At 51.5% G+C, this 25873-nt stretch overlaps 1 protein-coding gene across 3 annotated transcripts in view; it reads right to left on the reverse strand.

Annotated features, from left to right (window-relative positions):
* Window positions 1-6076: 6076 nt before the first annotated feature.
* The window catches only part of DISP3 (dispatched RND transporter family member 3), a 45421-nt gene continuing 25624 nt past the window's right edge, over window positions 6077-25873 (reverse strand). For 2 of the 3 annotated variants that reach the window (XM_075113848.1, XM_075113850.1), the window contains exons 4-21: window positions 24642-24778; window positions 24078-24212; window positions 23693-23853; window positions 23188-23327; window positions 22237-22382; window positions 20585-20746; window positions 20006-20167; window positions 19448-19570; window positions 18690-18826; window positions 17872-18053; window positions 17286-17416; window positions 17003-17178; window positions 15813-15939; window positions 14504-14649; window positions 13981-14140; window positions 13487-13600; window positions 12319-12485; window positions 6077-11595 (exon numbers count right to left, since the gene is read on the reverse strand). In XM_075113848.1, the coding sequence (XP_074969949.1) occupies window positions 11233-11595; window positions 12319-12485; window positions 13487-13600; window positions 13981-14140; window positions 14504-14649; window positions 15813-15939; window positions 17003-17178; window positions 17286-17416; window positions 17872-18053; window positions 18690-18826; window positions 19448-19570; window positions 20006-20167; window positions 20585-20746; window positions 22237-22382; window positions 23188-23327; window positions 23693-23853; window positions 24078-24212; window positions 24642-24778 (2869 nt within the window). In that variant the 3' untranslated portion in view covers window positions 6077-11232. The remainder of the gene's footprint in view (window positions 11596-12318; window positions 12486-13486; window positions 13601-13980; window positions 14141-14503; window positions 14650-15812; window positions 15940-17002; window positions 17179-17285; window positions 17417-17871; window positions 18054-18689; window positions 18827-19447; window positions 19571-20005; window positions 20168-20584; window positions 20747-22236; window positions 22383-23187; window positions 23328-23692; window positions 23854-24077; window positions 24213-24641; window positions 24779-25873) is intronic. The other variant, XM_075113849.1, reaches the window with a different exon arrangement.

Below are 25873 nucleotides of genomic sequence, written 5' to 3' on the forward strand. Positions count from 1 at the left end.
AGATCAGAGAGCAGAGAGACGGCTTTCTGGAGAGCTCTGGTAGCACACGATGATAACCTGCAGAGGACAGAATTAATGCTTAGCTGGGTATCTCTGACCCAGTGTCCTCTGTGCTTTCCACAGTTAGAGGCATGCTCTTATCTCAGGTTTATTAGCAGCTGCACTGACTGCTCAGCCCTAAAGCTCCAATGCAGCAAAGGGCCAGCAAAACTCAGCCTCTGGCAGCAGCTAGAAGATAACCATGTACTGGGAGGTCAGAGATGATCCGTCACCACACCATATGCCTAAACATGTACTGGGGCAGTTCAGAGGACGCCTTCTCTCCCCACATAGGTTCCACTATGGTCAGTGTAAGCCAGGCCCCAAATAAACAGCAGCCCTCCTATATTTCCAGCTAGCAGCAAGAACCCCAGGACACCACGAGGGTGCCGGCACAACAGCCAGCTCAGCAAGGGCAGAGCAGCCTTAGATGATGCATGAGGGCCTTCTGGCAGCATCCGTCAGTGGATTTCACTGAAGTCACAGCCTCACACATTAGACACAGATGTCACTTCGATTTTTACATCGGGAAAAATAGAGCTGAAAGACATACAGACACAGCACTGGCAAGATTTCATGATTTATCATCACTGTCATTCCAGGCATTCACAACAGCCTGGGTTTACCCTTTGGCTCCCTTACAGCAGCTTCTTTGGGAGGTACACGAATACCAGAGGCAACGGACAGGTCTGCTGCTCATTCACACCTATGTATCTGACAAGCTAGAACCCTCAGGAAGACTGCAAGGGTTTAAGAAAAAAAACACCACCCAAAACCCCACAAATCGGCCCACCACCCTCTGCAGTCAGCCTGAGAAACTGTCAGCAGTGCCAGCTTACCCCAAAGAGCATATGGTGGGAGCACTGTGCACCGTCCAGAGCTAGTCAATAGCACTTGCAGGAAAAATAAAAAGCTGGTCTAGTTTTCACAGGATTCATTCAGACCCCCAGACTGCTTCAGCTGCCTGCAGGCAGCACTGCATCGCCACACCAGAGGGCACAGACCGACTCCAAAGATAGGAATGTGACCAAAGCAGCACCTCACCACTACCTTCCCTTGAGCAGCCTTGCAGCTTAGGAGCGAGTTTCTCTTGCCAGAAACTTCCCCTTCTCCAGAGAAAGGGCTGAAAATAAAATCCCCCAGGCAACAGATCCTTCAGCACTCTCGGGCTGCATTTCATTCAGGAAATGACCACAAGCCCAGGTGACACCCAAGGACATGAACCACCACTGCTCACCCTCTAGTGACAAAACTATATTATCCATCAAACAAAAACTCCTTGAAGCAAAGCGGAGTGGCTGCAGCGGGCAGCAGCAAACTCATCATGCTCTTGAATGACATCAAGGGACAGCTCGCAGCTCTCATCACTCCCCATAGCATGGAGCTGCCCCACCAGGCAGCGCTCAATGCTGAGACAACAAACTTCAGTCCAGGCTCAGCCAGCCATTTGTGGGCAATTAGCTTATGCACTGGCTGCTTCATCAGCTCATCTCACTTTTCCAACTCCTTTGTTAGTCGGAAAAAACTCAGGGGAAGCCCAGGCCATTATGTCTTGGGAAAGGCTCCCAGGAGCCTGCAAAAGCCAGCCGATGCGTTTGGGAACAGGTTCAAGTGAGAACACCCAAGTCCCTGATGCCTCTTCATACACCTGTCCAACAAAACAACAGCCCTGGGAAGCTCAGCAGGACAGATGCCACCAGCTAGAAAGGATTAAAGGTGCTGGTATAGACATGCAACCTTCCCTTGCAGTCACCTTGCACTTCTTAGTCAGCACCAAGAGATTTAACTGAAAAGGTCATTAAAGATTAAGAAAGAAAACCCACACCTCTGCACAGCTGTTTGAAAATCTCACCCTGAGTTTGCCCTGCCCCAGGCTGTGAAGGGTCCCCATCCCTTCTGTGTCTCCACTCTCTGGGTTCAGTCTGGTTAGCGAAATAATCTCAGATCACCCCATTTCATGTGGGAACTTCTTAATTGCCCCAACATCCGTCACCTGCAGTGCTCTGACAGGCTGCAGAGCTCTTTGGTGATGGGGAATGAGACATAAGTACCCACACCTGTGGCTAAGATGAGCCTAATACAGAACATAAACTAACAAGCATTAAAGTACCCATAGGAATGGCAGGGAGATGGGCCAGGGGAGGGTTAGGCTGGGCATTAGGAGAAGGCTCTTCCCCCAGAGGGTGGTGGAGCCCTGGCACAGGCTCCCCAGGGAGGCATCACGGCACCAGCCTGGCGATGTTCCAGAAGCTCTTGGACAAGGCCCTCAGAGACACAGTGTGAATTTGGGGTGTCCTGAGCAGGGACAGGAGCTGGGCTCGATGGCCCTTGGGGGTCCCTCCCAGCTCAGGACGTTCTGTGATTCTATGAAGTAAAGCAGTCACGAGGTAGCACAAGCCAAAACCAGCCAAGTCACAATGCTCTCGGTGCCACATTTCGGCTCACTCCTTCAGCAACTGGATGTCCTCACACCCGCCCTCATTCTGGGGACTCAGACTGCCACATCTTCCACTGGAAGAGGACATGACGTGGCCTCCCTGCCCACACGCTATCAGATCGGCTACCCAAAGCAGCACCACAACCCCTCCCTGAGGCATACCCCCTCTCAGCTAGTCCATTCGCAGGAGTTACCCATACCTCCTCCCTGCCCTTATTCACCCCTTAGCCGCCCTAAGGTTCCGTCACAACCTCATTTTCCAGAAGCAGAACCTTTCATGTTTAAGATGGAGGACATTTCTACTGTCTGCCTAAATCACAACCTATTTATAATTTAATTCAACCTCCTCCACTTCCCATCACAAGTGGGTGTTTACAGTGCTGTTTACCAGCTGCTGCCTTTCAGCCCAGCCATGGCTGCACTTCATCAGCAAATTAATCGATCCCCCCAGACTGATACATGCACAACTCCACCTGGCAGAGCAGCTTCTCTGCTTCAAATCCGGGTTTGAAACCAAATCTTTGACAACCTTTCTCACCCCAGCCCAACGCACTTCAGGTCTTATTCCTGTCCAGGCTCCCTCACTGCTTTTCTCCCTGCCAAAAAGCACCCATCAAGGTGTTACCAAGCTCCCTGGCCCTTCCAACTACTTGTTGCATGAAGCAGTCCAAAACACGTTTTCACACTGAGCTCCTGGAGCAATAAACTTACTCTAACTTGAGGGGGGAAAAAAAAAAAAAAAGCAACAAGAAATAGGCATCGTGGGCCAACACTCGGAGAAACATGAGCCACAAGCCTTCCAAGCTCCTACTGTTTTGGGCTCACTTCAGCTTCTGTGTTGGCTCACAGCAAAGGGAAGCCTGGCACCCAGCCTCTCCGGCTTTTGCTCATCGCCATCCTCAGGCTTTGGGGAGCACAAGATAGCTGAACAAACAGCCACAAGGATAAAAAAAGAGCATCCTAGAGGCACAGCTCCCCACAGGTCTGCCAGAGCTCTGCTCACTGCTTGAGGAGCCACTAAGATGTGTCATCTGCAGGGTGACAAATTGCCAGGGAAGGGAAGAGAGTGAGTCATCCTCTTTGACTGACCTTTGTGTCAATCATCAGAGGCAGGAGCCTGTTCCCGAGCTACTCAGAGATGGATAACGAGCCACACGGGGCTGCACAGAAAGCAGCCAGGGGCCAAGCCCCAGCCCCGCTCAACGCAGGGCAGGGCCCCACAGGGACCACGCACAGGGCAGGTGCGAGCAAGCACAGCGCGGGGGAGAGACCAGCACGGAGCAAAGACCACGCACTAGACTGCGTGTGGGGAAAAAAATAGATTTAAAAACCAGAAGACCCTTGTTTTCACCAGCGTGGCCGAGTCAGAGGCATGCGAGGCTTAGAAGGTCCCTATTTCTGTGCTAAGCCCCCTGTAGCAGAGGTGGGGAAGGGCAGGGGAGGCACCAGGATGGGGAGCGGGACCGCCGCTGCCCCGCGGTGGGGTCGGGAGCGGAACCCCCCCGCCCCCGAGCAACCCCGAGGGCCGGGGCCGCCCCGCAGCTCGGCGGGGCCCTGCGAGGAGGGACCCCCGCCCGGGAGAGCCACTCACCCGGCGCGGCGGCGCGACACGTCCCACCGTGACGGAAACCCGCGGCGCCCGCCGCGCTGTTGCGCCTTAACGACGCCCTGATGAGGTAACGGCGGCACCTGGGCCCGCCCGCCCCGGCGGCGCGTGCGAACGCCTCGTGCGAAGGCCCCACCCACGCGCGCCCCCACACCCCGCCGCGGGGTTCAGCCATTTTAGCAGCTCCCCCCCCCCCCCGAAATAGGGGCGCTAACGAGCGCATCTCCGCCGGTGGGGTGCGTTTCCATCGCTCATCGCCCCCAGAAGGTCTCCCAGGGACGGGAGGGGGGTGGAGGGATGAAGGCGCAGCGAGAGCACCCTGCAAAAGTGGAAAGGGCAGGCTCTGACACACGGTTTGTCAGAGAGAAGGTGGATTTTCCCCTTTCAAAGCCATGGAATTGGGGCTTAGGGTCTGGTTTCGGGGTGGGAAGGAGCCTGTGGGAGAAAGGGCACAGGGTGCACCCGAGGGTGCCCAGGCAGGGCCCCTAAATGCTGGTGGGGTGCCAGGGAGGCAATGGAGACCTCTCTGTGCCACAGCTTGACAGAAGACCAGGGGGAATTTGCTGTGTGTAATGAAGACTTCACACCAGACTCACTCACCTGGAAGAAGAGATGGGGCTGTGCCAGACGGCAGGCAGCAGGTCTCAGAGCACGGACCATCAGCGGTCGCGCGGGGGCCGAGCCAGCAGCCCTGCACGGACAGGCTCCCACAGATGGAAACGCAATTCCTTCCCGCCTCTGCCAGCTTGAAATGAATAGTGAGCAGCTGTTGCCCTGTGTAATCCATCCTCAGAGCCCCTTCCCTGTCCCAAACCCTTCCCTAGCCCAGGAGCCGTTTTCTGAAGAGCTATGGAAACCCTGCTGATCCCTGCCTGTGTCTGCAGCTGACGTACCCCAGGCTACCCCTTTCCTGTGCCCCCATCCCCACATTTGGCAGCCCTGGGTGCTCACCACTGCCAGGTGGTCCCACAGTCCTGCAGACTCAAGAAGCCCATGCCTCCTCCATGGTCCACAGTCCGCACACAGCTCCCTGCCAGCGTGCAAGGGAGCGCCTGCTCTTGGGGCAAGGGACTGAATTTGTAGTCAAAACCAACCCCCTTCCAGCCTTGCTTGGCAATTTCCCAGCAGCAGGCTTGAGCATAATCTCTCCCCTATCTGCAATCCCCAACTTCTCATTAAAGGGACCACATTCCTCCTTCCTGTGGATACCATAATTTTTTCTTATTCATCAGACTGTGACCCTGAACCTTCCTGGTATTTATTATAACAGGGGTTTCACCAGTAACTTTGGCCTCATCCGTAGAAGCGAGGGCTTGAAAATGTGGGAGGTTTTTGCTGCAATGTGCTGTCGGTGCTGTCCTTCCCAGCAGCGTTGTTGCTGGGTACAGTGTGAGCACACCCAGATGAGAGGGTGCGGGGAGCAAACCTTCCTCAGCATGGCTGCATGGACAGGCGAATGCCTGGGTCCTCCTCCCATCCTGCTGCTGGCCTCCACGCGCATCGGTTCAGCGTGGTCCCGGGAGGTGCAGAGTGGCACTGCGCTGCTGCAGCACAGGACATGGAGGTAAAACCTTGTCCAGGAGTTCATGCCGGGCCTTGTGCATTGTGAGAACCTGTGGTGCCGCAGGAGCAGGCAGATGAACCCCTTTCTTGTGGGGTCAGCACAGAGGTGCAAGTAGCACAGCATGGACTGGAGGAGCAGAACACTTCCACAAAGCCTGGATAAAGCTCCCTCTCGAGCCACCCCTCTTGCAGACCTGCATGGGATCCTGAGCTGGCTTTTCTGGACCGTCAGCTTTTCTGGATGTGGTAAGCTGGCTTCAAGGGGCTTGATTTCAGCAACAGGAGCAATCCTGTGCACGTTGGGAACCGGGGCTGTGGCCTCACCCCCACTGCATTACTTACACACACAACACGTAACATGTCAGTGCCACGCCAGCCAGCGCTACGCTTACGTGCAACACCGACACAGTGATGAGTAAAGGATCCAAAGGTGCGAATGTCAAAATTTTTTATTTACAAGAGTCTCCAAAAAAATCAAGGAACACTGAAAATAGTGAGGGTAGGAGACGACTTACAAAAGTAACACGTGTACGTTACATCAGGAATTGTGCTACATCACTCTGAGAACCGACAATCTAAGGTCTGCACATGACGCGGTGAAACGGCAGTGTCCTCCATCCTTGGGGTGCTCACACCTCTTCTCCCCTTGGCCTTTGAACCATCCTCCCCTCCCATTTGTTCTCTTCTGCTTCCCCCTGCAAACCTTTCCGCTCATCTGCTTGTTGCTCTGCCTCTGGTCCTGGCCATCTCCCTCCTGCCTCCTCCAGCAACTGCCCAAAGGAGGAGCGGCGGGGAGAAAGACAAACAGACAAACAGCTACAGCCTCAGGCTGGAGACAGGCCTTGAAAGACTTTTAGCTCTGGGACCCTGGGTTCTAAGGCAGGGCACAGCAGTTAGCAGAGGCCTGTGAACTATGGCTTGCATGCTGTCTGGGGTGAGGAGTGATTTTTGGAAGAAATAACCAAGAGACTGTGGGTTTGTCCTGCCTGGCTGCAAATCAATCAGCACAGCTTCCTTGGTGGACAGCGTGGGAGGATTTATACATGTCACAGGGTTAAATAAAAAGCCTTTTACAACCTTCCAGGAAGGCAGGCTGCTCTGGTAAGAAAATTCAGTGCAGGACAAGCTAAGAGAATTAGATGCCATGACATAAAGCAACATTCCAGTTTGCTCCAGCGGAGACAAAGCCAGGGCTCTCTGGAGACCACTGCATCTAGGCTACTGTATCAGTGGTCCCAGTAACTCTGTAAGCATGCCACATGTCCTCCTTGGAGCTATTTCCCAGGCTGGCTTTGCTCTGGCATAGTTTCAGATCCAGCAGGGATTGAGAAAGACAGCTCAGCTCAGCCTCTGATCCCCTTTCAGCATCTGCAGCCTTTGAAACTGCCGAGGTCGGTGGCCAAACCTGACGCCCCAGCTGCCTGTACAGACCCCACGTGAACCCAGCACCTCAGGAGGCACCATGACATAAGGAAACAGCCAGAGCGATGAGACCTGGGTCTACTCCTTCCTCTAACACTGATCTTTGCAAATTACGTCAGCTCTGTTCCTCCTTGCTCCAAAGCTGATTTTGACAGGGCTGTTGTGAGCAGAGACTCTCTCCCTGAGTGTCCGCAGCCGTGGGGAACCTTAAACTCACTGAGCAGCTCCACTGAAGGCGAGGAGCATCGCCACCAGCTCTGTGCATACACCACAGTGCTTCAACACGGGGGAGCAGCGCCCCTGTGCACCGGCCCCGGGCTGGAAGGGAGAGAGCTCGAGGTCAGGGCAGGACCCACCCTGCTGTGTAGGAGATTGCATGGTTTCAGAAAGACCCCCATCCTAAACCGTGAACGTCAACTTTTCAGAATGCAGCCCTCAAAACAGGACTTGCTAAAGGAGCGGGCAGTTAACAGAAATCTTCCATTGCAGCGTTCTGTAACTGAGAACTCATGTACATTTCTTTTTAATTGCAGCAAGATTGTTTTGAAATGGAACATCAGAGCATTCTCTTCCAAGGCAGGCTGGTCTGCTGCGCTCCACTGTTTAAAAACAACAAAACTGACAGCCTTGTATGAGACATTTTAACTCCCTAGCTTCCTCTGCCTGAGAAATTCTCCCTGAGACAACCTCCAGCCACTTTCAGTCCAGACTCAGTGAGGACCTTAGGCACGAGCAGCTACCACGAAGAAGGCTGAACCTTGCTCAGCAAGACAACAGGGCCCAAGAGATGGTCTGGGAAACAGAGGAGTCATCAGAGAAAGAAGATAGGCAGAGATGTGGGAGGAATTAATTTAGGGCGAGCATCTGCTCCCAGAACAGTGCCAGACAGGTGAGGCCTTGTTTTTTATTGCTACGAGCATCTGCCTCAGAGCACCGATTCCCAGCAGGGCTGTCAGCCCCACCTTCGCATTTGCTCAGATAAACCCATCCGTTTTCTTACCTCTATAATTTTATGAATATTTTCTAATCCCAAGGAGGACGCTGCCTACCTGGAGATGGATGTACACATCTGCTACTGATTTATTGTCTCCACAGACGCTTGGGAAGATCGGGGTGTTGTAAGCATTTTGTGGAAGGCTGGGCCCCACCTCTAAGCCTCTTTCACTTTGCAGCACATGGAGGAAGCACCGGCCACCCTGATCACAGAGCTGTGCAGAGTGAAATAGTGATGGGGCAAATGCCAGGTTAGATCTTAAGACAAGTACCATCACTATGTTTAATCACTTTTTCAGCTTACCACCATCCAGTGGGTCCTTGCAGTGAAAAGCACCACCTAGGATCATCTCCTGGCTCTTCTACAGTCTGGAGTAAGTTCCTCCTCCTCTCGTTGCCTCAGTTTCCTTGCTGGAGGGGCCCAATTTCCTCAATATGCCTTTGTGAATCATTTGCTACAGCTCTGCACTTACCTCAGCCTCTCATTTTCCTTTCTGAACTGCTCCAGCCGTTGCTCTCCCAGTACCACCCCAGACAAACAACGGCAAGGTAACGCCCTGCTCCTGCTAGTGCCAGCCAGCCCTTCTGCACTGAGGAGCCTGGGCTGGCCAGAGAGGAAAAGGGAAAATGATAGCTTGTCCCTTCCCCTGCCTGCTCCGGAAAACAGGACAGATCCTGTCAGGTGCCAAGAGCTCTGTTATTTTTATCTGCAGATCAGACACTGCCAGATCAGACCCAAGAGACATAAAAGGTTTTCCACTACTTTGAAATTAATCTTTGCCTTCCAAGAGTGGCTGAATAAATGGTCCCAGCATGGTGTGTCCAGAATCGCTCTGGAGGTGGGGGGCTTATTTAGCCTTTTTATAGCGAGCACAAACGTAGGACACCAGGGGCTTAAATAAGCTTTAAACTTTGCAGGATTCAAAGCACATCTATGCCTTATCTTAAAGGCCTTTCAAGGTCTCTTCATGCTCACAGGAGGAAGAACTTCCTCTAAGGGTGCACTCAGCACCTTATTCTCTTGTCTGGTGACCTGGAAATATCCATCAGCTTTAATCACCCCAAGGAGTTTGAAGCATGAGCTAAATTCAGGTCAAGCTGCCAGCCAGAGCATCCTTGGCAGCAGTCCCAGGGCTACCTTGCTCTCCCCCGCAGCACCCACAGAGCCACAATGGGTCTCACAGGGCTGGATATCACCAGCAGACTGTCCTCTATGCCCGCTGCACCACTAGTAATTATGTTTGGAGAAGAGACATAGGGAAAAGCATGGCTTACAGGTCAACTTTGGGGCTGAACCGTGCGCAGCAGCCATCAAAGCAGCACAGCTTAAGGATAGTAAAAAAACCTTTCCAGAACCATTAATTCATGGGCACAGGGTTCATTATGAAGAAACTAGTGCAGGTCAGAGGTAGGTGCCAAGGAACATTTAACATTTTGCAGAAAGTGGTAACTCAGCTGCACCATGGGATGGTGAGGAAGAAACCAGGTCTGTTCTGCCCATGCTCTCACCACCTGCACTGCCTGCAGCAGGATTGCTCTGGATTTCCCCTGGCATCAATGACAGTCCTGTCCTAGCACTCCTCTCTCCAGCTGACACCTTGAGGAACCTACTTCAGGAACAAGCATTTGATCCAGTTTCACAGGGGTGACATGATGTGAAGGTGTAAGGGATCGGAGCGGGGATACGCTGAGCCAAACAGAAGCAGCTGCTGGTTTGCCTCAGCAGCACAGTCCCCAGAACTTGGCTGGCAGAGGGGACGGGCTTCCTGGAACTTCCATCTTAAAAAGGGGGTCAATCCAGACAGAGAACACAAAGCCACCAGCAACGTGGTATCTCCAAACAAAAAGGGTCAGGCTGCTTTCTGGCCAACCCCCTCTACTGGCATCCCTGTAAAAAACAATTTAATGCATCTCCCAGTGGGCCCAACCCCTTCCCTTCTGCAGGGGGCCAGATGTGCTCTGGATCAATGCACACACTTAGCTATTTCAATTTTTAAAATATGATGGAATCAGTGATGCTTAAAATGTACTTGTTAATGGCACCAGTTTGTGATTTCATTTTACTTCAATATAAACCATCTGAGCAGGCAGCAGCCACAGGCTAAAGCTCTGCTGCCCTCATGTCTCCACAATGGAGGGTGTCTCTAAGCTGCCACAGGGGATGCACCACTGTTTATTCGTGCATGCCACCAGGCATGGGCTCTGCCTGGCCCCAGAAGTTAGCTTGTTCTCAGGCTAAGAGCTGACTGCCATAACCAAAAGGCTCTGCAGGGACCTCGAGGCTGTCTGTTTTCTCTCCACCATGAAGCGCAGAGGCAGTGACTGGTGAGGTCACACACTGAGCAGAAGGTGGGACTGGGCAGCGATACTGCCTTGGCCTCACTGCTGTGACGAGCGAGAGGAGGGCAGGCCACTGAGGGCACCGACTGCATTCCTGGTGGCTGTTCACAGATGCAAGAGATCCCAGCAGAAGGTGCCCATGCACCCTCACATCCCCTGCAAATGATGAAAGCAGGTCCCTGCATGTGGGGCCACCCAGCATCTCTGGATCCCACAATGACACCTGTAAGAGCTCCTGTGCAGCGAGTTCACTGCTGGTCTACCTTGGGCACAGGGCATGGCAAAGGGGTGCAGACTTATTTCCCAGGCCTGTCCAACAGCTCACTGCTGTTTTCAAAGGCTCCAGTAATCAGGCACAGGCTTGGCATGGGGGTAGGACATCACCTCAAGCGCCATCGTTGCAGTGCTGACCCTGGCCAAGGGGAGAGGAGGGACGGGGCAGAGATTTTGAAAGGGACCAGATAGCCTTCCCAACTTCTCCCCTTTTAGCTTTGTGGTTCCAGAAAGCTCTATCAATTTAAAAGAAAAAAAAAAAAAAAGAAAATAAAATGAAAAGCAGAAACAAAACTGAGAGGAGGAGACCTCCTCCCCTCCTACTCATGGGCTGAGGTATCCCCTGGGCAGCCCTCGCTGTCCATCATCCATCCATCACTACCAAAATAAATACAAGTTTAGAGCAAAACCCATTAAAAAATAAAGTGCATCTGGAGTTGAAAAACTTCTGGAAAAAGGGGATTTTTTCCCTCTTCTTTCTTCTTACAAAAAATATCCTTTAAAAAAAAGAAAAAAGAAAGGAGCAAGAGGACAGAGCATGTGGCTCTTGGCATAGGGTCTACAGGGCTGTCCCATTAGGCAGAGGGATCTTAAATCCGCTCTTCAGCAGGGCGAGGCAGATGCATAGACCCAGCAGGCCAGCAAGAAGCACCCCCGCCACAGCCTTGAGGCACGAAGTCCTGCTGCGGATGAAGGTGCCAGGGCCCATGATGCTCAGCAGGGCTGTGCTCACAGTTAACGTGTACAGGATGGAGACTCCTGTGTTGAGGGCCACAATCTTCCCAAACTTGGCAAAGGGGGCAATGATGCAGAAGAACAGCGGGACGGTGGCAATCACTGTGGTGACGGCGCTTGAGACAATCGCCACACCCACGTGACGGACTGCTTCAATCGTCCTCCACTGGCGGCACGCTGTGGGGTCCTGGCAGAAGGGACAGCAGTGTTAAGGGGAGTGGGAACAGGCACATGGGGCGGCACTATATGTTTTAGCCTTAGAGAGGCTGGCTTAGCTCATGGGGTCCTGGCCCAGGACAAAGATGCTGCGTGAGACTGGACAGCTGATACAGTCTCTGAGCACACTGTGCAAACAGCCGTGAGGTTAAAACCCTTCAGAGGCAAAATCTGCTGGATTTTGTGCCTCTTTCGGCCACATCAGAGTAACTGCTGGGCCTACACAACAGAGGCACTGCATGCAGACACTATGCCTGGGATCAGAGATCCCCAAGCTTTTGTGGTCTCCTTCCCAAGGACAGAGACGATGTTAACAAGGCTGGAGAAGACCTAGATGTCCAGCAAGCACAGCAAAACAATTTGCAGAGGTTACAGAACAAGCGTGGGGCCATTCCAGCACAACATGGTCTTCACTGGGGCATGAAAGGGGGTTGCTTTGGACAAAGCTGTGGCCAGTAAGAAAGGGACAACCATGTGGGTTGGACCCTCAGCTGGGTTTACTGTAGTCAGGTACACAAGCTCATATTGGCCTCTGACCAGTCAGCTGGACAAGCAGCAAGCACCCCAGGCATGCTGCGAGGGTGGCAAGATGCATCCCTCCTTGCCCATCGTGCCTTAGGTCCTGCATCACAGCTGAATGGCGCAGAGGGCGTGAGGAGAGTGGATACAAGGCTATAGGAAAAAAAGAGCTCACCTCTGCCTGGTGTAGAGGCAGATTTTCCCCTGCCAGCAGGTAGCCCTCCACCAAGTGCACACAGTAATCGACAGAGGAGCCAACGAGGATGGAGAGGGAAATGGCCTCCACAGCTCCCATTTCCCAGCCAGACCAGTACATGATGGTCACCACCAAGCAGACCACCCCTGTGTGAAGAAGGTCATGTTAGGCAAACTCAAAGGACCCTGGGACTGCTGCCCAGGCCTACTGCTACAAGTCAATCACTAGGGAGTTTGGGATTGTACCCCTGCAGGTCTGCATGCTAGCCAGACTGACTCTTGTACACACTCTCTCCTGCACACAGAGGCAAACACTTCCCTCACCTTCCACCGGCCACAGGAGACCATTCAATCAGCTAATCAGACCTGCTGGGGACAGCAAAGCACCTAATTAAATATTAGGCAAACTGACAGACTGATGCCAGTCTAGACTAATGCCTGCTAAATGAACCCAAGCTCAGGCAAGCGTGCGTGTGTGCATACGTGCACTACAGGAAAGAGGGCCCTTTGTTTTGCTCACTGGAGCTCCAGGCTGAGCGCACACGCAGGGTTTTCTTACAGGCAAGAGTGATGTTTGTTTGTGAGTCATGTGTGGGAGAGTAAGTGGTTTTAAAATGACAGATTTGATTTTAAAACTGAGAAGTTTAGCAACACACTTAGTCCACAATATCGTCAAATCACCAGCCAGGGAGAGGGAACTATTTACAAATTTGCTTCAAATACTAACAAACCGCTAAAATATTCAGCTCTTAAAATCTCCCACTGCTTGGAAACAGCAGCCGTGATGCAGATCCTTGGGAAGTAGTGCAATTGTTATTCAAAGCATGTGGGACTTAATCACATTATTATACATAACAGGCAGGGATGGCATTTGCGTAGCTAAAACCCTTATTTAAACAAATATAAGGGATTGTGTAGATAAAACACACTGGGAATTAGACACACAAATCTACTTTCCCAATGAGGTTCCAGTGCATTTGAGTGTTTCTCCCGTTCACTTAGGTATATCGGAACTGGCTCCTGGAAAGCCAAAAGGGTTTACACAGAGTAAGAGCAATTCAGTTCAAATCACCAGAGACTCAGCAGTGCCACAACCCACCAGTTTCAGACACAAGGGAGAGCTTGACATATTGGAATTGGTGTTTTACCTAAAATGCTGAGCAGCACTGGCAGCAGGAGGAGGATGTGAGTGGTAAACACCGCCACTGCAGCCACACAAATGACCAGCGAGAGGACGAGACCGTACAGGGCACTCTGCACTCCTGGAAGAAAAGGATCAGCTAATTTGAATCCTGGAAGGTGACAGCTGGGATGAGAAAGGCACTGGGTCCCTGCTGGCAACAAGGCAAGCAGAGACTCACACTGGGGGAGAAGGGAAGAGGCGGATAACAGTGGGAAGTGGGCCATCAGCTTCTTGCCTTGCACATCAGCAGGACAGAGCCCCTTCCCTTTATTTCTCTGGGCTCTGCCTAGGATTTTGACAGTATATGCTGCTTGGGCCAGAAACAGGCTTTAGGAGTTCGCACAGCAATGGTAAGGGACTGAAGATATAACATGTGCCCATCGGACGGGACAGAATGCACTGTGAAGGTGTATCAGAGAGCGTGGGCTCCTTGGGGAGACAACCATGGCAGTCACTTGCCTATAATCTCCATGAAGATCTGCTTCCAGTGCTCACAGGTCTGGAAACCGTGCCGGAGAGCAGAGCCTTCCGGGAAGAGCTGGAGTTGCTGCTGCAGGAATGTCTCCCATTTCAGGTAGTCAGCATATGTCTGGAAGGAAGACTTCCCTTTGTAGGTTGTCTGTAAGAAGATGAACATGTTATTCTTGTGTCCCGCTCCTTGGGGCAGGGTATGCATGGCAAGGGAAGAGGTAGAACAAGCCAGCTGGAGTTGCAGCACCAGGCAGATCTGGCAGCGGCAGATGGGTAAATCTGCCACCAGCTCTTTGCCTGAGCTCTCACAGTAAGAGCAAATGGCGGCATAAGCAGCCACTTCTAGCAACCTGTGAGTAGAGACATCTGTCTATAGCAAGGCACAAACACTAGCAAATACTAAATTATGGCTGCAAATGCAAGTGGCCAGTGCTGAAAGAGCAGAGCTAAAACACCCAGAAATCACAAGAAGAGACTGTCACAAGGATTGATGGCAACGCCATGCGCTCACCGATTCAAACGCCATGGAGATCCACTGCACCTTCCCATCCTTCACCCCCACTGCCCCATGAGAGAGCTGTCCGGGCAGCAGGTTTGGCTCAGGGATGTTCTTGCACTCAGGGTGCAACATCTGCAGAAAGGAGGAGATGCTGTAACCTGGAGAAAGAAAGAGCAAGGAATGGAGAACAGAACAGGGAAAGGAAGCACATTGGAGCAAGGGGGAAAAAAAACAACCGTGACAAAGTTGCAGGCCCTATTTGTCAGCAGCTGCTTCCCCTTGCAACTCTGACTTGCCAAAGCCCTTGAGGTCTCGGCACCAAGCCCTCAGCTGCTGCTAGCTCGAAAGGGCACCCTGTGCCCTCAGCACTGGACAGGACACTACCACTGCTGCTTGCCCCCATCTGTCAGGAAGCAGTACAAACAGCGAGTGCTGAGGAGCTGTCTGCCTGGCCTGGGATTTTCTCCAGGCGTGAGATTGGCTTTTAGCCTGAAGCCAACGTACGCTTCCTAGACTCAGCTCCACAACCTTGCGACCTCTGAAGTTGAAAGAGACAGTCACTGGTTAGTTATGTGAAGCCACAGGGGCAGCAAGTAGCATCATCACAACAAGATCTGGTGTGATTTGCTGGTTATTCAGGAGCTACTAAGAAGATATTTACTTGTCCTAAAGATTGTAAGTGCAACAAGCAACATTCTTGACTGGAAGGAACGGATGCAATTCTGTTCTTATCTTCACTGGATTAAATCCTGAAGAATATGCCCGGTGTCTCTGGAGTTAGAGAAACCATTTCTCTTTCCCATCTCCCAGAAAGCATGACCAGGGGCACGTTCTAAAAGGGTGAAGCTGCCTTGGGAAGAAAAGGAGGCAGCAAGAAGAAGCCACTCTTTCTGGCTTGCTGTTGAGGACCCCAGCTGAAATAAACACTGCTGCAAGCAAAGCTGCAGAACAGGAGTCTAATGTTCCTGTCCCACTCACCGTGTATTTCTCGTCCCCCAAATGGCTGGCACAACACAGGGAAGCACAAGGTAAATGGTCCATGGACATGGCAGCTGTGACTTAAGCCAGGTGGAAACAGGCAGAGCTGCGCTGCAGCCAGGTCAGGAGAGCTGACTGCTGAGAAACACCTCTCCTCCCTGCACTGCCTGCATTTATCATGGAAGCAGGGAAAGGACCGGGAGGTACTAGTCATCAAGCTGGGATCTGAAAGTTTAGAAGCCCTCAGCAGCCACACTCCTCAGACTGCAGGGTGAGGAGGAGTCTCTACCCAGGGACCCAGGATCTCCCCGAGAACCCTGTGGCTGGTGTCAGTCCTACTTACCAGAGGGCAGGCACTGAGCCCCTCCTGGCTTCACCAGCTCAGTGTTGCTGGCAATGGCTTTGCAGAGGCGGCACAGGTTGCCAATCTCTTTGAAGAGGTCAAAGCTGTCATCATAGATAACGCTGCCCTTTCACAAGGAGACACAACAATACGAGCACCACACGTGAGGCATACACAGAGCAACTGGCACAAGAAGGCAGAAGCTGAGTCCTCTCCTGGCTACACAGCCTGGGACTAGCTTATGCAGACCACAGATTATACAGTGGAAAAACCCACCAGATATCTTTGCCTTACCAGATAACCCAGGAAGAAACTACATGCGCATCCTCTGCCCCACCCCCAAAAAAACCCAACAACAACAAAAAAAACCCCAGAAAGAGTCAGAAAAAAAAGAAAGAGTCCGGCAGTATGACACAAGCACCGATAAAAGAATAGCCACCATGCCATGCCCAAAACCATTAGGGTCTGCCTAAAGAGCAGCCCTGAATTCCCAGCAGTGCCCAGCATGAAACTCCAGCTTCCTGCCCGCTCCACCGCCTGCATCTTGCACTGCCCCCCTCCAGAAGAAACAGGCAAAGGCTGGTCATGCACAGCAGCCCCAAATCAGAAGGCAGAAAGAACAGCAGAAAGCTGAAGTGCCTCTGCCAAGTGGCCAGAGCTAAGCACAGCTTTTCTGGGGGAAGGCTGTGAATGTGTCAAGGTATCAGATCTGGGGGATAAGCTGTTCCTGGAAAAGTCACATTTAGTAATGTTTCCCCAGAGTAACTGATTTGTATTTTTTCATGTTAATATTTCATAACAAGATAAACCATTATAGAAAAATATCAGTTCCCTGGATCTTGAATTTGTAGTGAGATTCTCATACTGAGCTTAAGATGGGTTTGCTTCTAAAATCCTCAGGAAAGCCAGATTTAGACTCAAAATTAGAAAGCTAGATATTGCACTCAGAAAGGGATTTTCTGAAAAGTCTGAAGTGATTTCAGTAAGGGCTCTGATCTCCATTATTTGTGAATTTGCTAAAACAGAAGTGTACTTTTGGCTCATCACAATGCTACCGTCTCTGCTATTCCATCCATCTAGATTGCTGGGCCACGCGTGGGCTGCAGGGATTAACTAAACACCAGCCAGGGAGACCATCCTTCACTCATCAGCCCCAAGCATGCCTGTCCAGCATGCCAGAATGTGTGTACCATGTCTCCGATGACGTGGTTGTCCGGGCGTCTTGTGCGATTAACCCCTCTGATGCCAAACACTACAAACACCATGGCTCCCGTGTCTACCAGTGGCCGCACCGCTGGCTTCCCACAGCCCGTGTTCATGCAAGGATTAAATCCCGAAGTGGCTGACAGCTTTGCTTTGGGTGCTGCTGTCAAATACAGAAGAAAGGTTCATTACACCAGAAGGTGGCAAAAAAAGGTCTCACTCTCTGGCCCAGACAGCCAGACACGGCTGAACAGGTCCTCATCAGCTTACCTTTCTCACTAGGAACATAAAGGATGCCTTTGGTGGGTCCATCTGGGCTAGAGCTGAGAAGACAGCCAGGAGGTGCTACACACACTCGGCCATGGTAAGGAGGCTTGTGCGACTGGGCAAAATACAGTTTCCTGTGCAGCAAAGAAAGTTTGTTACGGGGGACCAGAGGTAGTGAAGATGATGTGTCCGAAGTATTACATGGAAAGAGATGTTCTCAGGGAGAGAAGGAAAGGAAAAGGTGAGCAACTCCAGATCTGGATCCCTACCCATTGCGTATTCTGTGCTGCCTGTTCAGCCCAAGAGTTCAGGTGGGTAAGGGCAAGACCAAGATCAGCAATGTCTTTTTGCCACCCAAAGAAGCCTCCAGTCACAGTCCTGTACCTGTCAAGCCTTTGGCACATTAATGATGCTATGGGCCTGCAAAATAACCTTGCAAAGATGGGGCATATTTGCAGCAAAGTGAGTCCTAGGGCCATGGATGTCAGAAACGGAGGGCAGGACTGGCAGTGGACATTAGGCATCCCATATCAGCCACTCGGCTGTGCTGGTTTTGCTGCCTGGCCCTGAGTGGGTTTTAGAAGGTTACCGTGTTCGCTGCTGCTCCTTGGCGGCCACGTAGAAACTGAAGTCGAACTTCCAGCCTCTCTTGGTGTCACAGGACAAGGTGGTCATCATCCACTTCCTGGGGCTCGTCTGCTTAAGCAGCCCTACTGTGGACACACAAGCTGTCAGCTTCCTGGTGAAGTTACCGAAAGGCACTCTATACACCTAAGCAATGGATTAATGAAAACAGACACTTAACTCCACAGGGTTGCAGCCTGTTGCACATTAGCATCACACACTCCCCTCCTCCCTGAGCACTGGCGCAGCCACACAGAATGAGCACTGCAGGCACAAACCCAGCCAGCCCCCAGCCTGCCTCCTTCCCGTGCTTGGCCAGTGTATGATGGGGCCCCTCACCACCCCCATCTTCTGTGGCCTAGGCTGAACGGTGGCTGCTCTGTCCAGGGTGAGGGGCATCTGAAAGCAAGTCCTCCTGGAGGTGTGCATCCCCAATATGGCCTGTGCAGTGTGTTGCCTGCTTGCCTGGGTCTGTGGATGGACAGAGGAGGCTGTAGGAATCCAGCTGTCTCAGTAGCAGTTTCCAATAGAATGAGCTCAGCTGATGCTGCCAGGCCTCAGCTGATCTCCACAGACACCCACACTTCTGCTCCCATTGCCCACAGTCACATTGCGACAGCAACTGATAAGTATTTGTGGCACTGCAATATCTCCAATGATGCCAGGCACAATGCCCTCCGTGATAGCTACCCTACTGCAATGCCCTGCAAATTTCACCCTGAGCTACCTAGGACCCCATGGAGAAACTGGAGGAGGTTCTTGTGCTCACCTGGACTGACTCACCTGGAATGAAGGCACCTCCCCGTCTCCTGGTGACACCATCTGCCAGGGGGCAGGGACACTGGCATTGAGTGAGAATCTGTAGACGGCTGGCCTTCCCTTGCTTCTGGACTTGGAGATATACACAGTCCCCTGGAGATCTGAAGAAAAACAGAGGTCATGAGGGCTAGTGGTACTTCTCAATCAGCAAATCCTACAGTCATGGGCTGCAGCAAAGGAGGGTTCTTCTGCTCTGCTGTCTCCTCTGGGGCAGCAGGCACAGCCTCTGCCTTCTAGAAGGACAGCACACCTTTCAAAGGTCTTCACAAATATATCCTGAGCTGCAGTAATTCCTGATGGCTTATTGATTCATGTCAACTCAGGACCTGGCCCAGTAACTCTTTTATCCTCAAAATCCCCTGCAAAGCAGGCTGAATTTACTCTCCTCACGGCCCAACAACAAGGATGTGACACAGGACTGGGACACAAAAGCTCTGAGCTCCTTGCACTGTACTGAGGCCAGGCAGACCAGAGGGTTTTGTCACTAGACTGTACTGTCACCTGGGTTATAAGACCATGTCCCTGAGAACAGTTGGTATTCAGGGGAAAGGGGATAGAAATGATGCCCCTTACATCTAGCACCAAGCTAGGGCTCAGTGGGGCAGTGTCTGAAAAGAATTATTCCCTATCAGCTATTCAGAGATCATATGATTTAGTTTTCACCTGAAAGAATCCTTGGGCCCTGGACCCAAATGTGGTCAGAGTCATCATGCCCCACTTACCTTGCTGCCCTGTATCACTTATGCTCCCTTTGCTTCCCCATGTTGACCCTGAGCCCCTCTTCTTCTTTTCCAAGGAGGTTCGGATGTTGTTCTGCAAACTGTGGGGCTTTTCCTGAAACAAACCTGTCCCACAAGGTTAGTCAGGGAGGAAAGAGTGAATGGCATCACAAGAGACCCACCAGCCCTGTGCACACCACAGACTCTGCTACTGAACATGAAATCCTAAGCAGGGAACAGAGCCACAGACCCTCAGCCGGTCACTGGCACGTGACCAGGACTTATGAGTCAAAGTAGTCAGCTTTCATGACTATAAAGGAGTTGTTCCAGCAGAAGCACTCGGGCAGTTTCCACCTAAAGCAGGAAACACTTTTCAAAATACTCCACTCTTACAAGCAACTCAACCATCCCACTCCCAATGCGTGCCTCCCTTCGATGGGGTCCATCCAATGTCCAATGAAATATTTGAACAATGCAGGCATCTACCTCACGTTTCAGCTCCTCCAGCTCAGGGCTTAGGCCGGGCTGCACCCACTGTGGTCTGGGGACCAGCACTCTCACCTGAGCAGGTAATGCAGGAGATGCCTTCAGCACTCAGGTTGTATTTCAGGTCTAGCAGCACCTGGATGTTAGTGTCTGGCCGGAACAAGACTGGAGCACGGCTAGCTGGATGGAGGCGGCTAGCAAAGAATATGGACAGGAGCAAAACGAGGAGAAAGAGCCCTGCAAGGAGAAGCCCAGGTAAGTGTGTGGGACCCTACGAGTATCTTGCACTTAAGGCATACTCAGACAGCAGGCGTGTGGCAGAAAGATGGTATTTTCAACAGGAAAGAGGAACAGACCCTAAAGCACACTGGCAGCTGGGCTTTCTTCTAATGAGCCCCATGCCTGGATAACCCCATCAGGACTTGCCATTTCAGATCAGTGTGAAAGGAGAGGGATGAAAACAACTCAGAGTTCCTCATGGAGTTCCTTTAGGGACTGACGGTTCTGAGGACACTCTTCCACTGACTTAGAAGGCATCTATTATGTCCCTTTTCTCAATCTTTTGTCACTAATAATCAAGGCTTGGGGACCAATGGAGATGCTGTCGAACCCTCTAAAATCCATGCCGATGGAATACCCCCCCCCCTTCCTTACCCACAATCACCCATCTGCTCTTCACTGCAGACCACAGCACCCAGTGTTCCAGTAGCTCCTGCAGATGAGTTATCAAGTGCCCCCGGTTGCTCTTCTCTGCAGGGAGCTGCAGATTTTCTGGCATCACAGATACCAAGGGGACATCTCCCATTTCCAGGGAGACTAGAAAGAGAGAGAAATCAAAGGCAGTTTCAGTGCTCAGTATCATGAGTGTGTCTCATAGCTTTCTGCTCTCCTTTACAAAATCTGCAAGGCGCTACACAACTCAAGCTAAGGAGACAGAGTAAGATCCAGGCAGAGGCAGCCACTTGCCCAGGATGTCATAGGAAGCATCCTTCTCAAGTCATCACCATGTCACAGCTACACTTCTAAATCCATAGTTCAGTCCAAAGCCTATGCTTCAGGCTATTCTTCCTCTGCCAGATCCCACTAACATTGCCCATATGTTCACAGGGACATTGCACGCTTCTTGGGCCAAGCAAAATTTGTCCCTGTCCCACTACTTATGTCTTGCAGCTAATTACACACAGCCGACCTCTTCCTGACTGCAGCCTGACTCCTATCTGATCTCTTTACTCTGGTTCAGGGATGCTTAGGGAACTGCCCTCTTCCTTGTAGGTAAGAAGTGGGCACTTGCTGTAGTGGGGTCAAAATGTGCCTGGCATGCTGTACAGCTGACCCACAAATCATGCTCGGTCACCACCTGGAACAAGCTGCTTTGCTCTTCACAAGTTACGCGGGGGCCCCTGGAGGAAAACGTCCTGCTGTTTACTCTGCTCAAGGGAAGCGGGGGAGTTATTTCCATACATTACCATTGCATATGGCTCTGGCATATTAAGAAGACAGCTCTTGCAGCACAGTGCCTAAGCTTAGCTGTCTGCCTGTCAAAGGCAGCTCAAAGCCTATTCTGCAAGGAGGGGGTCTGCACGCTGTGGTGGGATTGATGGGCACGCAGCCATTAATCCATTTGCCTCCAATTCCAGTGTGCTGCTAGGCCTGAAGGCTACTCACTGCCCAGACCACTCCTGTTGTGGGTTTTAAAAGGAAGAGATCCCAGCAAGTTTTAAAAGCCAAGTACAACAGAGCAGGACCCCATAAGAAGCCTTATCTTCGATCAGGGCTAGAAGGATTATCTCCTGCTAACAAGAGATAGGGAATTTCTGGGCTCTTTTTCTAGATCGCTTGTATGGTCCCAGGCAAGTCACTGCCCTCTTCTCACTGTGATGGAGGACATGCTATGAGGAGGTGATGCTGGAGAATAACAAAGTGTGCCCTTGCCTGCTTCCCAAATGCCCTGCCCTGAATGGCAGGGAAGAGGGGAAAACCCTTTACTCAAAGGTGAGCTGTCCTGGTGCTATGGATTAGATGTTTCATGGCTATATCCACGTCACCATCAGTGATTCCAGCCAGAAAGTACAATCCACATTAGACCCAAGAGGATTAGCAAAGTAGTTAGAAAGCACTTATCGACACCCACTGAAGATCTCAAAGCAACTTACAACCAATTAGTGAGTTCAGACTCCTACAACCTCCTGTGACAGCACCATCTCCAGCTTAAAAGTAGGGAAACTGAGGCATGGACCAATGGCAGGACAGGAAGAACTGCAGGATGAGCAGGGCAGTGTGGTCCCTGTGAAGGCACAGGCACATACCAGGTTCCTCCTCCACACTGAGCAGTGGGATGTCATCATCAAGATAGGGAAGCGTCTCTCTGCCTGCTCTGGAGGTGGCCTCCGAGGCAATGAAGAGATCTTCAGCCAGGTGCAAGGCACTCTTTTTGGTGCACTTCCGACTACAGCTGGATTGGAGCAGGGAAGGAGACAAAGGCATGAGTTTTAAGCCACATACCTTGCAAAGAGTTACCAGTGGGCTCCTTCAGCAACAAGGAGAACAGCAACAGTCTGCTCCAATTACTTGGAAACACAACAGGCAGTGCCATGAACAATTTCCACTGCTAAGTGCTGAGAGGTCAGGGGCTGAGCTGCTATGGCAAAGCAGTAGCAGGCTGGGCTGGATACACAGAGCAGGGCTGAGCCATGAACCCAGGGCACTGAGTGATGGAAGTTTCAGCAGTTTGTCTCCTTGCTAATGAATTAAATCAGGCCAGGTCACCAGCACTGCTAAAGAGCAAGGGAAGGGGAAATGTGCTGACTTTCAAATACAAATCTGCATGCACTGCTTGTGCTCAACAGGCAGGAGCAAGGTTGATCTGTCTGCCTTTGCAGGGCCTGTGTCTCCACAGCTTGAGGATTTAGCTGTGCCGTAAGTGCTCTGAGGACACAAGTGGCTCCAATGCTCCATGGGATTCAACAAAGTGGTATGACTGGCACTGCAGAGTCTGGCTCCTGGGAGGCATCTGGTGTACACCAGGGGGAACAAGACTGGGACCTGGCCCTTCCATTTTGCTCCAGTCTGGAATGGGTGAAGTTAAATTTCCCTTCTGTCAGAGACTAACAGGGAATGGTGAAGCCAGGCTCACTGAGGGCGATGAGGATAACAGAGGAAAGAGGATAACCAAGAGGATAGGGCAGGGATTTGCACACTGCCTTGGCCACGAGTTCCACAACAACTTCCCACCCACACAAGGAGGCTCCAGGGCTCACCTGGTTTGGCAGGAGCTCTCTAGTGGGGACACATAAAGGGTCCATATTCCAAGAGCAGCTGGCATGGTGAAGAGCACAGCTACCCAGCAGCAGGACACAATCAGTGACATAAAGAGTCCGAAGTCATGCACAGCTGGGATCTACATGAAGAAAGAGAACACGGAGTTGGGATCAACTGGGACGGGAGACCCGGAGAGACATCAGGACAGAAAAAGGTATCTGAAGGAACGTGAGAATAGCACATGCTGACCTCAGTCATGGTAGTCAGCAAATCTGGTAGGTACAGAGCTGAACTGAACAGTGGCACAGGAAATATTGTCTTGGATGCTGATATAGGGACAGTGTCCGCTGCCTTAGTGCCGGTAAGGGACAGCCCTCTAGGGCAAGAGAGTCCAGCATGCCCCCGTGCTGGAGCAGAGGGTAGAAAGATGGTGCTGGCAGCTTCCCTCTCTATTAGAGCCTCTGGCAGAAACAGAAAGCCCCAAATCCCAAAGCTGCAGTGTACCTGAGAGAAGATGTTGGCAGCATATGCTGCAGCCGTAGTCAGGGAAGTGAAGAAGGTGGCCTTCCCTGCTGTCTGGACAGTATGGATCATGCGCAGTCGCAGGTCCTTCAGGTGGGTGGCTTGGCGGTAGGTGTTGATGAAAACAAAGACATCATCAACCCCTGGGAAAAGAGGTGGGAGATTTTGATACTTTGCTCACAGTAGGAACACATGCTAAAAATCTAATTTCCCCTCAACATCTGACCTGCAAATATTTCACTTACAGGTAATGGAAGGAAAAGGCTTGAAAATTCAATCCACGTTTGCCACCATCACCTTTCTCTCTCCTGCAGGCAGGAGTTACAGCAAGGCAGCACAGGTAGGTTTTGAGTAACGACATACTTACCAATCCCCACAATGACAAAGGCAGCCACACCATTGAGTATACCCAGGTACTGGATCCCAAATACAACGTGGTACAGGAACAGAGCCACCAGGCAGCTTAGCCCAATACTGGCAATGCCAAAGAATGACAGGAACACTATAGGAGGAAAGGAACATGGAGAAAATAGTACTGCTGGCTGCCCCCTGGGACAACAGACACCTCCCACCTGCCCTGTCGGAATACTGGTTCCCAGGAGCGTGTTGGTGACAGAGCATAGCTCACGGCTGCAAGAGCTTGCAGACTCCTTCCCATGAGGCCCATCCATGAAATTATATCAGCTTTACACCAGCATTAGTAAGATGGGAATTTGCATCTTATTCCTGTTCTCCTGTGAGCCTTCCCCCCATCCTGCCCACAAACATCTGCTCTGGAGAATCAGACTTGCATGACCTTCCGCATGCTGCTGTACCACAAAGTCAGGCTGGTGTCAGGGCATCAGAGCCTCTCCTGGGGCTTGCATGGACGCAGGGTGTCACAGCATATTTGGATTTGTGTGAGAGCAGGGCGGCCGTGGCTGCAGCCTACCTGAGCAAGACGTAAGGATGTAGACCAAGACAGCTATGCAGCTACTGCTGATAAAGGCCAGCAACATGTCATTGTTGAAGGTCCTCCTCACTTCATAGTCAAACAAATCCGTCCCTCCGTACAGCACCTGGACTTTACTAGGGTGGGAAGATATGAAGGAAGAAGAGTAGGAAGAGTTGAGTGTTAAAGGAGCAGAGCCAGAGGATTTAACAAAGCAGGGAATTTAACAAAGCACAACGTCTCCCCTAGAGCCAAAGGAACACACTCCTCTAAAACTTGGCAGTTCTCTGAGGAAACAGCTCAGAGTGGTGGGAGCAGATTGAACAAGGTTGCTTCTGGAGGTGAAGTTCACCCAAGAAGGGAGAAACATAAAAGAGCAGGTCTAATATTTTTAGGATTCTTCCAGTGCATGGTGGGTCTTTGGCTCTAATAGACTTCTTGCTGTCAGCAAGCAGCTCCTGAAGCCTCCAAAGCCTATTCCATCTGGAATCCTAATCATTGCTTATTATATTAAGCACAAAGGTAATAACCAGCAGATGCAGGCAGAGTGAGAGCTTATCAGAAACCATATGATTTACCAGCTTCTGCTTCTGGAAGCAGGCTCTGAGCGGAAGTAATCCAAGATAATTTAACCAGGAGTACAACAACACTGCACCTTAGGAGGCTATCAGGAATCTGAGCTTCAGAACCGAGCCTTGGCCCCAATTCCCTTTTGGCTTCCCTGAACTGCAACCCACTCTGCCAGCCCATCGCTGAGAACCCTGTGGCTGCCTGCTTTTAGGGCTGACAAGGGCTGGCTGCCTTTCGCTCTGCTTTTGAAGATCGGTATCCCTTCATTCTGGGAGCTATTGAGATTCAGAGCAGTAGGGAGCTGGAGACCGAGAAGGCACACTGACACTGGGACTCACTGCCTTCCCTCAGCTGTCTGGATACTGGGCTACTCTTTTAGCTCTCACAAGCACTGAGAAAAGCTCTATTCAACCAAAGTCATACAGACCTGGTGGTGAAAAAAGCCTGCATTTTCTGAAACTCATCCTGCCCTGAAACTCTCCTCCCCATCTCTCTGTACAAAGAGCACACACTTCTGGAAGGAATTACACTGGCATAAGCAAAAGCAGAATTGGATCCACAGGTTCATGCTTTGAGTAAGGACCATTTCACCCCCTGCATCAGACCAGCTGGGGCCAAATTCAGACCAGGAGGGCAGAGAAGCAGCTCTGTTGGAGCCAGTG

Source organism: Phalacrocorax aristotelis, chromosome 19 (genome assembly GCF_949628215.1).
Source record: "Phalacrocorax aristotelis chromosome 19, bGulAri2.1, whole genome shotgun sequence".
NCBI classification, from domain to species: domain Eukaryota; kingdom Metazoa; phylum Chordata; class Aves; order Suliformes; family Phalacrocoracidae; genus Phalacrocorax; species Phalacrocorax aristotelis.